The 15,523-nt window shown below is 37.4% G+C and overlaps 1 protein-coding gene across 1 annotated transcript in view; it reads left to right on the forward strand.

Moving 5' to 3' along the window:
• Positions 1-15,523, forward strand: part of LOC131977339 (adhesion G-protein coupled receptor D2) — a 113,083-nt gene that overhangs the window by 14,236 nt on the left and 83,324 nt on the right. Inside the window, exons 15-20 of the mRNA XM_059340587.1 lie at positions 626-729; positions 3,650-3,752; positions 5,391-5,544; positions 5,941-6,074; positions 7,170-7,285; positions 9,107-9,227. Coding sequence (XP_059196570.1) covers positions 626-729; positions 3,650-3,752; positions 5,391-5,544; positions 5,941-6,074; positions 7,170-7,285; positions 9,107-9,227 — 732 coding nt within the window. The remainder of the gene's footprint in view (positions 1-625; positions 730-3,649; positions 3,753-5,390; positions 5,545-5,940; positions 6,075-7,169; positions 7,286-9,106; positions 9,228-15,523) is intronic.

The following is a 15,523-nucleotide window of genomic DNA, read 5'->3' on the forward strand; positions in this document are numbered from 1 at the left end:
AACATCAGCAGCACTTTAACATTTTTACATTGTGCTTTTCTTGACATGTATCCATTAAACAAATTAAACAATAAGGTAGCAATGTGTTTGAGAAGACGTCTGATGGATTAAACACACTAAACTCTCTCTCTCTCTCTCTCTCTCTCTCTCTCTCTCTCTCTCTCTCTCTCTCTCTCTCTCTCTCTCTCTTGTTCTTTCTCTCTCTCGTTCTTGTTCTCTCTCTCTCTCTCTCTCGCTCGCTACTACCTTTCTTTCTCTCTCTCGCTCGCTACTACCTTTCTTTCTTTCTCTCTCTCGCTACTACCTTTCTTTCTTTCTCTCTCTCGCTACTACCTTTCTTTCTTTCTCTCTCTCTCTCGCTATTACCTTTCTTTCTTTCTCTCTCTCTCTCTCGCTACTACCTTAATTTCTTTCTCTCTCTCGCTACTACCTTTCTTTCTCTCTCTCTCTCTCTCTCTCTCTCTGCCTCTCTCGCTACTACCTTTCTTTCTCTCTCTCTCTCTCTGCCTCTCTCGCTACTACCTTTCTTTCTCTCTCTCTCTCTCTGCCTCTCTCGCTACTACCTCTCTCTCGCTACTACCTTTCTCTCTCTCTCTCTCGCTCTCTCTCTCTCTCTTTGCCCCAGTGGAGTCCTGAGGAAGAGCTTATTTTGACCAAACTGACGTTCATCGGCTCTGGTGCATCTCTGTGTGCGCTGCTGGTGACCTTGATGCTGTTCACTGTGCTGGAGTGAGTGGCTTATTTTTCTGTCCTGCTTACCTGCAATGCCAAAATATACCTGGTTTCTATTTGTACACAACTCAGTCAAATCACAATCTATGTATAATAGTGTTTTTGATACCAATAACTTGTAACTTGGGTTGATAGTCAGTATTAAACGGGGTTCCTATGGGTGCTGGAAATCCTTGATCACTTTAACTCTAAATTGGTGTTTTAAAAGGTCTTCAATTTTGAATAATTTTTAAAGTGCTTGAAACTGCTTTAAATTTAAGTTATATTATGTAGGATGCCCAGTCTACTTAAGCTGGGACATGTCATTGTGTTTTTCTTTTAATATGGCACTCTTCTCTCATCTAATTAAAAGTGAGGCAGAAGTGAAATAATCAGTACATTGTGGGAACTTTATAGAAATATGTAATGCTCTTGGAAAAGTTTAAAAAGTGCACCTTGAAAATGCTTGAATTTGTCGTTGGAAAAGTTGTAGGAACCCTTATTCAAATCTGATTGTTTATCTTCCAAGAATGTAACAATGGCTTTACAAAGGGTTTTATTCTTGTCAAGGAAAAGACACTTTCAAAATCAGTTAAATTAATATTAGCAATAATAACAATGTGACACTCATAACAACATTTAGGCATAGTGTAGAATCTGATTAACAATGAGATTCAAGGTAAGTTTGAGGCAAGGGCTTCCCATTGGCCAATGCAGGACTTTTGTTTCCAATTTGTTTATTAAATCAGGAAATATGGTTCTAGGTTGATCCAACAATCAAACTGCATCAATAAAATTGAAATAGATGGGAATAGGCGCCTGTTGCTACCATAGACTGTATATAAATAATGGACGTAGTCACCGTGACGTCACCCATTGGTTTGTGGCCCGTTGGAAGCATCGAGTTCAGCGTTACACTTGACGCCATCTTGTTTCCGATACGGGGAGCAGACCATATCTGGACTGTGGAGGAGCGAGAGGGATCTGATCACTGACTACAGCCTCTCTACACCTCAGCCTGACTGAGAGAAGTTGCTGCTAATTCATGTTAGCATTAACTGGAGCATTAACTGGGATGTTAGTTTTGGCTAGCATAAAACAAAAACTAAATGTATGTTACTGACCTCAGAAAACTGAGCAGCGACTCCTTGGAGTGTCTGTTAGTCCAACCGAACGATGAACAAGATATTTTTACTGAACAAAACATTCAAATAAACTGTCATTAACTGCAAATACCATGAAAGGGTCAAAGTTATGAGACCAAACCGCTAAACGTCCTTTTTTATATCTATATAACGTTATATATAACTTTATTGACACGTTGCCGTGGATACACATTGTTCTGATTCTCTACTGATGACGGCTCGCCTTGTTAGTGACCTGTCAATCAAAGGTAGCCACGCCCCAAATCATATGATTCTTTATCTTCTATTTTCTTCTAAATGGGGCCATTATTAGAACTATTAACGTCAAATTGTCTTGAAGATTTTTTACTAGTGATTGAGACCATAGTGTTGTCCTAAAAAAAAATTCTGAGGTAATAAATCAAGTGAGAAGTTTTCCCATTTTGCATTGAAATGAATGGACAGAAATGATTTGCAGCCAAACTTGGCGCCCCCTGCTGGAGTTTTCGGTAGAATGCAGCTTTAGGCAATTCCTGGTTTACCTCCTTGCTAAGACACTGCCGCCTGGTTGCTAACCATGATTTAACTCGAAGATTTTTTTTCATACATGTAAACAGTTATGAAGGTTTGCTGAAATTAACAAAGTCATTCCACTGTTGCCTTTGAGATCTCTTCATGAGCTTTGATTGGACAAATCTTTCCCATACACTTAACAGAGAGAGCTAACTTATTGGCGCTGTATTGCTCGTTCTCTGCTCCTAAGGCTGCTATGAGTATTGACTGGTGCTAATCCAGTAATTACTGTGGTCTACATGTGAGTCCACTCTGAAGGTTTATGGCGGCATTCTGCAGCCGTTAATTAACATTAGGGTCACTGAGGGATCACAATCAGCTGGAGAGGAGCTGCCCTGGCAATTTATGACTGTCCTGAAATCAGAGAGAGCAGCCATCCATTTCACACACACGCTAGTGTATGATGTTCATGCATTTGTGTTCTTGAATACACACACAGCACACACATACACACAGACAGAGTAGAGGTACACGTGCTCATAGAGGGTGGTCACAGGCAGTGGTGCAGATATGAAAAGAGTCTAAATAGGCTGAACCCATCAGGAGGTAATGAGAGGCTCTTGAGTTAATTTTCCTCTCTTAACCAGACTCAGCTGTTTTATTTGTGTAACCTGAAATGGGAATATTCAATCTAGTGATGCCACACTGTAAAAAAAAACAACTGTTGTTTTTACGGTAAAAAAAGCGGCAGCTGTGGTTGCCAGAAGTTTACGTTGGAACTATTTTTATTATTACGGTAAAATTATATTAGCACTGTTGATTTCCCATTTAAGATTTTCATTTTATTCCATATTTTACCGTAAAAAATGAAAAGTTTTTCCATAAAAAAAAAAAGCTGTTCTGCCATATAATTGACAAGAAAATACTTTCTAAATTAAAGATTTTACCATTAAATATTACAGTATATTTTTGCTACAAACATGGTGCCAGTGTATTTTACAGTATTTTACAGTTTACGTTTTTTTTAAATGTAAAAAAATACTGTTTTGGCTGATATATACATTTACAGTGCTTCATTGTAACTGAAACTGAATTAACCCATTTATCATTTTACAGTCTTTCACTGTCATGGTTTAGCAGGTTTTTTTTATTCATCCATCAACTTTGCTTTGTTGTTTTAAGCCTCAATATACCGCTTTCGTATTGTTGTATGTTAAGTTGGCAAAACTATCTTGATAGCTTTAAATGTACCAAAAAGGATCTGTCAAAAAACTTGAAGTTCTCCCCCTCTCTGTCCATAGTATCCCCAAATCTGACAGGACGTCCATCCATAAGAACCTGTTTGTTGCTCTGATCTGTGCCCAGGTGATTCTGCTCTGCAGCGGCTCGGCCATTCACAACAAGGTACAGACATTTTATTTTATCTACCAATATATAGCATTTCTTTAGTTGTAACGTGTCACGAATTAAAGACAGAACTCACTGAATCTTTGCTGATTGTTCGATGACAAATTCTATTTGTTAGATTCTGTCAGAAGTTGAAAATGGGAGCAAGGAAAGATAGCTATTTAGTTTAAATACAAGAGAGTTAGAACATTTGGAAGGATTTTCACAATAAAATTAGTAACACAAATCAAGATGTTAAGAAATGAGGATTATAAACAGGATTATATTTAAAACCTAAATATATACTGCCCTACAAAGTCTAGCTGCAGTAACTACGCAAAAGGTAAAACTGAGAAAAACTGCTTTAAAGTTTTTAAAAGTGTTTTAACTGGCCAGCCAAATGGGTTATATATAGATAAGTGATATGACACTTCTGCATGAATTGCTGATGTAATTTTTATGCTCAAACAATTTTGTTTTCAGTGAATTAACATTTTCCAATCGATTTTTGTCATCAGTGTTTTAAAAGTGTTTAACAACTCTATTCAAAGATGTGCATATATTAAACTTAATATTATAAAGTAATGTTATATTTTAGTCTTAATGTGATTTTATCTCACTTTTTTACTTACAAACTTCTATTATTTTTATGTTTAAATTAGTATATATATCCAAAGCAGACTGTGTTAAGTGCAATTACTGCTTGGTTTTGAGTTGTATTTTGTGGTTTTTATATAATTATTTCTCTGAAATAAAGCAAAATTGAAATCTCAAACTTTGTCACAAGATAAAACAGACATTAAGGAGTTCATTTTTAGTTATAACTCAATTTTGACCAAAAATGTAGTTACTGCAGTTAGGCTTTGTAGGGCAGTATAGCATTTGCATCTTTAGTTGAAAATAGATATTAAGCTTTTGTCTACCTTCCTATACATTGAAATAATACCCACAGCACTGTGTTTTAATAGCTACCCTAATGACACTTGAAATCTAATTCCATACTGAGGTTCCTAGTAAAACAAAAGCCTTTGCAATAGATGTTACATAAGTGGCCACTAATGTTGTATCCATCAGCTAGAACACATGGCTCAGTCCCTCAGTAGTCAATGGCCTGTAGTTGGTTTGACCCCTGGTCCTTTGACCCCAGGTCATGTCAGGGTGGGCTTCACCCCTGGGGACAGGTGGCCGCTGGTTGGGAATTCATCAAGTGGTTACATATGTACATGTGTATATATAGGCTGTCTGCCTATCGACAAGGTCATTTTTCAGATTTTTAACACATCATTTTGAGTCAATCCAAAGCAATTGACAATGAATTAGTCAGGAGGGCTTTAGTGTTGTGTGAAGGATGCTTCAATAGGATATATTGATGTTGCACGGCACATTTGGTAGTTGAAAGGGACAAAACTGTCCCTCTGCCCTACAAATTTGCTACGTATTGTTGGAGTAAGAAAAATCTCCACATAAAACTGACTCTTGCAAATTAGTGTCCAGAATAAATGAATATACTACGGTTCAAAAGTTTGGGGTCACTTAGAAATGTCCTTATTTTTGGAAGAAAAGCACAGGCACACAGGCATATTCTGGGTGACCACAAACTTTTGAGCAGTAGTGTATTTATGTATCTGTCTGGATGCTTTTGTTGGTGTGTTGTAGGTGGCATGTACACTTGTGGCAGCACTGCTCCATCTCTTCTTCATGGCAGCATTTAGCTGGATGCTGGTAGAGGGACTGCTGCTCTGGAGCAAGGTGGTGGCAGTCAACCTAAGCGAGGATCGCCACATGAAGTATTACTATCTCATCGGCTGGGGTACAGCAACTTTACAATAGCCATATTATTCTTTGTACATTTGCAGTAAATGTATATGCTTTATGTTTATTTCAGTGAATGGATAAAGGATTGAAAATTTGAGAAAAAAAATTGAGTCAGATTGTTTTTTATTGTTGTTTGGACTGACATAGATCTGATTGTTACTTTATTTGACACACCGTATGTAGGGGAAATAAAAGATAATACTTTTCTAGCTGTAATACATTTGGCATTTTCCATCTGCATCACAATGTTCTCCTAATGTGTCTCCATTTTCCTCTTCCTTCTACATTTTGCTCCTTTTCCTTCCTCTTCATGATTATCTGTCATGGTACTTTTATTCTTCTCCTGTATACTCCTCCTCTTTCTTCTTTTCCCCTCCCTCCCTCCCTCCAGGTCTGCCGGTGCTGATAGTCACCATCACGCTGGCATCAGCCTCAGGCAAATACTCCGCCGATGGCTACTGTTGGCTCAGTGTCCAGAACGGCATTATCTGGGGATTTGCTGGGCCCGTCATCTTCATCATCATGGTCTGAAAATTACACCTGATCGTATAGTGTGTTGCTGAAATGGTTAAAATACAAAATACAAGGCACATTCTACCATTGTGTACTTGTGATTATTGCCTGTGGTGTAGATGGGTCTTGAAGCCAATGTTACCAATAAACAGGAATGATGATGCATTCTATTAACCCTTTGATGCACAACATATTGACTCCCTTCTAATGCACGACATGGGTCAAAATGACCTGCATTCATTTCCACATTTTCAACTGTATCAACAGCTAACTACCTAATTACTTGTACCTTTCTGACATGAACTTACTCTCAAGATAAGCTTAACCTAATAAAATGTTATGTACGGCTATCTTTCACACTTATCAAATATTTTGTTAGGGAGAGTTAGAACAAGAGTTAGAACAATTAATTATTATTCCAGATGTGTAAAGGGAGCTGTGCTGAGCTGTGAATATGTTCGTACTCCCAAATAAAGACATTTTTCCTGCCAAATTCTATTATAAATGCATGTGGGTCATTTTTGACCCATGTGTATAAACTTGAAGTAGAAGTACAACAGCTGTGCTTGTTCAAAAAGTAGGAAAGGAAAAGAAAAAAAGGATGATTTGTGCTAAAAAAAAAAAGAAGATATTTACTGAATACATGGCAAAAGATGTATAATAGAAACACTCAGCCATACATGAAATAACATTGAAAATTGATACGTTGTGCATTAGAAGGGTAGTGACACAAAAAGGGATTTTTATTCAAAAATGAATAAAGGAAAACATAAAATTAGGATGTATGATGACCAGAAACAAAATAATTGAGAAAAACCTGCAATACTGAATGATGAAATTAATTTATTGCAAAGATATAGAAACTATAAAACTCAGTTGGGTCACTTTAGACCCATGTTGTGCATAAAAGGGTTAATGTTGCATAACCATGTCTTAAACCAGCAGTATTTTAGTACTTGTGTCTTAAATTTCCCACCATCTCAGACCCATAGACTTTGCTCCTTTTTTCTGTTTTCTCTCTATTTGCATTTAGTTTGCTCTCTCATTTTACTACACCTCTTCTTTGCATCTGCCTCCTCTCATTTATGTATCTTTCTTATTTTCCAGGTGAATATCATGGTATTGACCAGGGTGGTGGTCATCACCATCTCCACAGCCAAGAGAAGGTCCATCATGTTGGCCATGGGCACGAGTCCTGCAGAACAAGCCTACGAGCAAATCAGGTACAAACCACAAGGAGGCGCAATTTGTCCTCTCTTCCTTTCAGATTATTCACCCGGACCGCAGGCCTTGGAGCAGACAAGCTGTAGTCACTGGGCGTCAAATAGAAAGCAGCTGGGAGATTTTATATTGGATTTGTCATTTTTAAACAGCGGGCCTCATTTATCAAACTATATAGGAATACACTCTGAATGGTATGCATTATTGCTTTTCATATAAAGGGCTTCAACCTTCAACCACTTGAAATGTTTTTGTGTTGTTGTATGTTCCAGTATTGACAGGATACAGAAATGAGTCTAATATTAGTTTCCTGATGTGTTGGCCCAGTTCTATCTTCTTCTGTTTTTTTTTTTATTTAAATGCTCTTTTTGTGTTATTTTAATTGACTTCTAATGTGTTGACACAGTTTGTTTTTTTCTGAAATCACGCATCAAAACAGTTTATTAATTTGAAGGTCTTATCCTTATACTGAATTGCTTGTCAAGACAAGGACATAACTAGTTGTAATTGTGTTATTAGTATTGAATTTTAGGGGGAATCTCTAGCAATATCATATCATATCAATGGGTATCATCTCCCAGTAGATGCAGTTTGAAATAAGCAGCACTCTTACCATCCTTCAAGGAAACAATATTGAGCAAACCCTAATACAAATGTTGATGTTTATATATATATATATATATATATATTTGGATGGAATTTCTATTAGCTTGCAATGGTGGGATGCAATCTATAATTATTATTATTTTTTTTATTTTATTACTTGTTTTATGCAATACACAATGAAAATGTATATAGTAGATAAAAATATTATTATTGAATTGTGTACCTTCTGTAGCTCTGTGCGGTCCATAAATCCATACAGCAATACAATAATAATTGGTCTATGTCGGTCTTTTGAATTATTGAGAAGGATTGTGATTGGTCATTTGACGTGCAGGCAGAGTCTGCAAAATGCAGTTCAATCAGCCAAAATGACGAGATGGACTAGACCATCTGTAAAATGACTTATGTAAAGTTACCTTTACTAGTTTAGTGTTAACCGTGGCAAAACCTACCTTAATAAATTGCATTTTTTGGGGCTATTGCATTGCGATTTGCGAGAACCAATTTCTTGTTGAGCCCTATCACTGCTGTCGTTACTGATGTCTTAAGCTCTCTTTTTTTGGCACTCTGCTGTGTGTGATTTCCCCCAGTAGGCTTATATATGATCCTATCAGTGAAAATCATGTTAAAGTGTATATGTTCACTACCTCAGCCCACCGGGGCTCACAGTAGGTGCTTTATGAAAGTTCTCAAAGCAGGCCTTGAACCATTTGGCACCCCTGGGTGGCAGCCGTCTCGGAAACTCAAACACATTCCTCCGCTGAGTAAACTAGGGCTTGCCGCCCGCCGTGTCACACACACACACACACACACAGCTGCTGCGGTTTGGCGGTCACCTGAGCGGGAAGATAATTCCACTCTAAACAGAATTAAGGCAGATTTAAGGTGGGAAGTTGTCACCCCATGAGCCTTTCCAGCCGCACAGCGTTGTATATGGAACAAGCAGTCTGCCAAAGCAGCTCAGTTTTGTCCAAAAAGAACCGAAAATTTGAGAAACCCAGAATTAGGACGATCGGGGAGGAAGTACAATTTTTTTGTGAATACTTAAATAATTGTATCTGTTGTGGTGTAAGTTCAGCTCAGTCAGCAAGTCAACCAGTTCAGAGTCTTTATGGCGTGTGAGTGCATGCTGGTTAATCCTTTGATGTTTGTGTTTGCGAATATGTTTGTGCACATGCTTACTTTATTGTGCTGTGTTTTGGTGCGTGCATGCACAGGGCTGCAGTGAAAGCAGTGTTGGTGTTGCTGCCCATCCTCGGATTGACATGGCTGTGTGGTGTCTTGGTGCCTTTCTCCATCGTCATGGCCTACATCTTCATCCTCCTCAACTCCCTGCAGGTACACACACACACACACACACACACACACACACACACACACACACAGGTCCAGTAGAAGAGAGAAAATTATAAAATAATTTAAGGGTATTATCTGTGATCCCAATTTAAACAAAAGGGTTACTTCAATACTATAATTTGTTAAACGCACGATTGGAACATCAATATTGATTTATTTAAGGACTAACGATGAGGAAGCTAGACACACAGGAGTAATCAGGCATACTGTTTTTACAAATGTCAATATACTTCTGGTTTATATTGCAAAAATAACTGACTGCTTTAGAAAAACCTGGATCCAAGCATACATCACTCGCAGATGTAGCACTATTGGGAACAAAAATACAATTTGTGTTTTGCAATTGAAACATTCTTAAAAACAGCCATCCATCTGTTGTTATAAAGTAGAACAAATGCAGGACTAAATAATGCCACGGCTAAAACTTGTGAGCAACTTCAAATAAACTTCAACAGTTTATAGACCTTAAACTGTTTTTTTTTACTTCAATGAGAAACAGAAAGGTTTTCCATTATACATTGTAATTCTTTCCTTTTTCTAGTGGTGAGGGTACACAGACTGTCAAGGTTTTTATTTGTCTGTGACAAGGCTGAGGCAGAAAGGGGGGGAAAGGAGCCTTGGTCTGGCTTGTGTTAAGCAGGTGCTTCATTTTAACAAGAGAAGTTGATTTGTATTGTTTGTTTGATTATTTCTGCTTTATGTATTCAGAGGTCAGCATTATTGTTGTTGTTTGTGGCTTATCAGAGTTGACTTTCTGCTTTTAGTGCTGAAAATCAGCGGGTCGTTGTGTTATAAATTTCGAGAAAGGTATACTTTTTATTAACACTGTATCAAAACAAATTCTGCCATGAGTAGCATATGTGCGGACATCACTGCAACATTTTAAAATGGTCACAACTTTGTGGAATATTGGTTTTCACATGAAAAAAGACTAATACCTTTGTAACCTATATTTTCCCACTGTTCCGCAGCGAGGAAGGAGTAGTTGAGGATGAAATCATGTAATTTTCTGACTGCGGCAGGCAGCCCCACATTACCAAGCTTCCCCAGCATGTTCAGATCCGCCGCTGCGATTTGTAGTCGTCTTTTAATCAGCTGTATCTTTAATTGAGCTGTATATTTAACGAGAAAATCAATAGAGGTTTTAGCTGCAGTCTGATCATTAAGCAAGCCCCTCGGTTGCCATAAATAGTTTCTGTTTCACCCTCATATCTAATTATATTTTTTCCATGTCGACAGTAATTAATACTGAAGGTTTTTCTGGGCTCTTATTCTACGACTGCACTGCTTCACATGTTAACTCGCATCTTATGGACGTCTATGTGGCTTAATGCATCATCCTGTCTGTCTGTCTCTCTCTCTCTTTCTCTCTCTCTGTTCTTTCAGCTGTCCACCTGTCTGTCAGCATTTTCTCTGTTTGTCTATCTGCTTACCTCTTTTGCACTGCTACCTATCTGTTTGACCCTTTCATTGATTGATTGATTGATTGATAGATAGATAGTAGGGTTGTCACGATACTAAAATTTTCAACTCGATACTAATACTCAGGAAAATATTCGATACTCGAAACCATTTTCGATACCACAAGGATAAAAACAAAGACCCCAAAATTTAACAGAAATATTTTTATTAACAAGAAAAATGCAACATGTAAAAATGAACAGAACCACAGGTTAAATATTTATAATGCAAAAAGAAACTGCTATGGTAACAAGCTTCAAATACTCGATACTTTTGAAAATGAGTATTGTATCCGGTATCCAACGTTTTAGTATCGACACTTTTTTGAGTATCGATACTTTTGACAGCCCTAATGGATAGATGGATAGATAGATAGACTTTATTCATCCCAAGCTGGGAAATTACAGTGTAGTTTAAGTTTTGATTGTAATAGCGCAAAACAGCTGCTTAATGATTCACTATCTTGTCCTATCCTGGTAGTCACATCACTTGTCATAATTCTGGTATGTAACATATTAGAAATTAAAGTAAAAGCAACTGTGGCCTCTTTTTAAGACCAGGTCCATACACATGTCTTCTCTGCTTAATGTTAACGGCCCAACACCTTGCCTCTGCTCTGTCTTTTAAATATTGCTGCATTACTTATTTGTCCTTTTGGTTAATCATGCTACGCAGGGCAATAAAATACAAGCCAATAAATTCCCTAAAAAGAAAAAAACAGCCCAGATGATTTGACATGCTTTTTGTGTGTGTTGACTGGATTTCTGGGGAGCTGTTGGAAGCCCATGGTAATAACCAGCTGCTCTGGCATAATAGAGCTACATAATGTGTCCTTAATAAGCCTCAGCAGGTCAGGACACAACAGAAACCCTACCAGGCACCAAGCTGCTCCAATGACACACTCTGTTGACCCCGCTGCTCTCTGGCCTGCATGGGGTGTAGTGACACGAATAGGGGCAATCCTCTAAATGGTTTTGTGTTTTGGGAGAATGTCCACATTATCTTGAGCTGTGCTGTGGCTATGTTTCCCATTGCTAATTTTAATCGTGGAGGCATGACTGTAACATTCTCACTTGATTTGATCTTTTTCTAACATTTCTCGAGGTGGCCATGATAGTGACAGAATGGCTCCTGTTTACAACTAAGCAAGATCCTTTCAAGCTTTTGAGGAAATGGAAATTGATTTTCACATGTTTCAGATATTTTTTTTTACCAGACACCATGCCAAATAGAATGCCAAAAATATATAATTAAAATAGATTAGGTTTTTGCTGTGGTAGGCAATTTTGTTTTCACAGCTATTACAAAAAAAGTGCTCAAACACCCGTGCTGTTAATGGTTTCTTTTTAATCTTTTGCATTGATAAAAGACTTGGCCTCAAAAAACCTGTGCAGAAAAAGAATATTGACATAGTTTTAGCCTGCTGGTGGTTCACCTCTTTGGTGCAGACTGAAATACCTACTGAATGCATTGTCATTACATTTTGTGCAGTAATGCATTCTCCCCTGATGATGATATCACCATGAGTTTATATTTGCGGGTCAGAGTGAAATATCTTGAAAATTGTTTGATAAATTGCTACAGATCAGTCCAGCAGATCAAACATCTAAAGTGAGCTGTCTACTATGGGACAGAGAAATTTCATTCATGTTATCTCAGGATCCTACTGAATTTTTCACCGGCGCCATGATGAGGTTAACATTTTTATGGTTAGCGTGGCTGTAATCTTGTTTCGTGTTGTTGCATTTTTTCCCCCATAATGATCCAATATGTTTTTTTTAACAATATGTTTATTGATTTTCACAGAACACGGTGAAAAACAAACAAATACAAAGAACAAGCAAAACACAACAAACAAACAAACAAACAAAAAAAAAAACCCACACTGCCCCACACATACTACACTACAACTCAGCTCACAGACACAAAGAAAAATACTACATACCGACAGATGATTCAGAAATTATATAGATACAAAAATAAATGACAGGTAAGCACCCCACATGTTCCAGTCCTATGTAAATCCTTTTGTAAATATGGTTGAAATATTCATACCAATGTATAACATGAAAGGATCCCATATTCTATGAAAGATGTCATCTTTATCATGCAGCATCATGTCAGATAGTCAAGAGATATATATTCTATTATAACATTATAACATGTGTGTATTTTCTAGCACAGAGAGTTAACATTTTGTACAATTTCTTCTCATATTTATCAACAATAAAGCCATTTGATATCCCAAGCAACATGCATAATGGGTCACATGGCAGTTTCTTGGATTAAATCCTATTGCTTTGACTCTGTTACAGATACTCAAATTTTTCGCATTTTCCCATGCAAGTTTTGTTTGAACTGAGCCATGTTGGTTTTGAAAAAGCTGACTCTTCAGAATGAAACAGATCATCTCTTGATTCAGATCCCGTTCCCATGTTTCTTTTAAATGTAATGTGCCTGCAGTACTGTACTCTTTAGGTAGTCTATAGAAGAAATGATCCATATGTTGATTAGACCCGACATTACATTGTTGTCCTATAGGAGATAGTCTTGCTCTCTTCACTGCCCTTGATCCCTTTGGGAGGGAAGGCACAGTTGAACATAGTCCCACCATAATGGCTACTCATAAAGATGATGAAATGTGTGAAACCTGAACAATAATGCATGCAAAACCTGAGCTGCTAGGCAGGAGATAAAAAAAATAAAAATGCTAAAGTTTTTTAGGAAATCGTTTTTTATTTGCAGCTGTTGTATTTTCAATGGGACCAGCCAAAGCAACATAAAGCTTAAGCGGCAAGCCTTTACTGTTAAATCAATAAAACAGATAATGTTGACAAGCCTTTTTCATTGCACTCCCACATGCCCTCCCTACTCCTCCTCTTTCCCTCCATCCTGACAACACTGTCTGAAGTGTCTGCTGTTATTTCTCTCAATAGAGACCTGAGCAGGCTGTTTTGAGCAAATATACTGTCGACCTGGCATAAATGCATGTCAGTGCACTGACCTCAGCAACCAGGGCTTTTGATTTTTACTTGCGTCTCATCAACTGACGGCAGACGATGCTTAGTTTGAGCAAGAGTAGCATCCAGGACTAACCTGCATCTATGTTGTGTTACACGTCATCAGCACTTTAACCCTAATGTGCAGAAGTTCTTCAGTGTTTTGCTTTTACAACATTGCACATTTGTTTTTTCGATTGTTGTGAAGAATCATGCAACCAAGAGATGTGTTTTTATTTATTTATTAATTTTTTTGAACATTCTTTTTATTGAACATTTTCAGAAATATATAGTATGTATATAGATAGTATGAAATATGTAGCAAATCCAAAACACATCCACAGCAATGATCTCAAAAGTCCTTATAAGGTTTATCATTTCAGGCAGTTGTACTCGGAGTTCCAAGATAGTCCAACACTTTGCCAAACTTTACTGTAAAGAGATCCTTCTGATCATTAATACAAAATCTTAGTCTTTCCAAAGAAATATAATCTGATATCAAAGACTTCCAGAGATGTATTGAAGGAGGTTCATCTCCTACCCATTTGGTCATAACAGCCTTCCGGCCCAACATAAGCAAACACTGAGCAATGTTCTTATGTGACCTTAATGATTCAGGCATACATCCCAATAGACATGATAATGGATTTGGCTCTACTCGCTGCTTGACTATCACACTAACCTGCGCACATATGTTGAATCTTATCGCATTCCCAGAGGTAGTGAAGTCTAAAGCAGGCAGGCGAGCTCAGTGGCTTCTTTTAAATGTCTTTTAAATTGTCACTTTTATCGATTGGCCTTCTCTTAATTTCCTTTTATTATTGTTGTATGATTACTTTGTTGTGATTGGTGAATTTAAATTTTACATTTTTTAAAGTTTTTTAATGTCATTTCTTCTTATTGTTTTATTTTGCTGTTGTCAGTAAATTGTATTTGATATGATTTATTTCTGTTGTACAGCACCTTGTAACTTGTTTTTTTAAAAGGTGCTTTATAAATAAAGTTATTATTATTAAAGTAATCTTGCATATTGGGTAGTTTGGAGCAGCCCCTGCTCTATATTTACTATAGATATATGGAGATATTGTTTTTATTTTAAATTTTGAGAATTTTTTACCAATTCTGATTGATGCAGTCACTTTAAAACACCGTTTATTAGAAAGAAGAGCGATGATTTTATCGTCAAAATCAATTTATCTTTGAAATTAGTGGGTTTTCAAGGTAATTATAAAGCCCAATTGTCAAACAGTCACAATACAGTGATGTAAAGTCACGCTTCATTTCAACCAAGAACATCAAATACACAAAATTGTTCATAAAGTTTCTATTGGACAGCATAAACGAGGTTCCTGCAGACTTTTCAGTGGATATGCTGTTCCTAAGAGTCAATTCTAACTTCCTACTCTGAGCCAGTAGTTTTTATGAACATCTTCACCATAAATACAGGCATGCCTCATCTGCTTCCTTATCAAGCTAGAGATAAATAGCATGAGCTGCCGTGTGTGTGTGCGTGTGAGAGAGAAAATGGACGGGGGGCTCTTTGGGTAGCCCATAAATCGCTCCACCCTTCGTCATCCAATCTCTGGGCAATGTCATTCAAAACCCCTGCACTATCCATTACCTGAGTATAATAGGCTCCTGGCCATGCAGTGTCCATCTTATTATTAGCCCATAACTTTAAACTATCAATAACTTTGAGCTGCAGAGGGAGGCGGTGGGGAAAGAGAGAGGAGGAGAGGGAGAAAACAAAGTAGAGAGGTGAAGGAAGTTAGGGAGTCGGAAAGAAAATGTTAGGGTAATGATCGTCCTCTGCAAGTT

This window comes from Centropristis striata, chromosome 9, assembly GCF_030273125.1.
Source record: "Centropristis striata isolate RG_2023a ecotype Rhode Island chromosome 9, C.striata_1.0, whole genome shotgun sequence".
Classification (NCBI taxonomy): Eukaryota; Metazoa; Chordata; class Actinopteri; order Perciformes; family Serranidae; genus Centropristis; species Centropristis striata.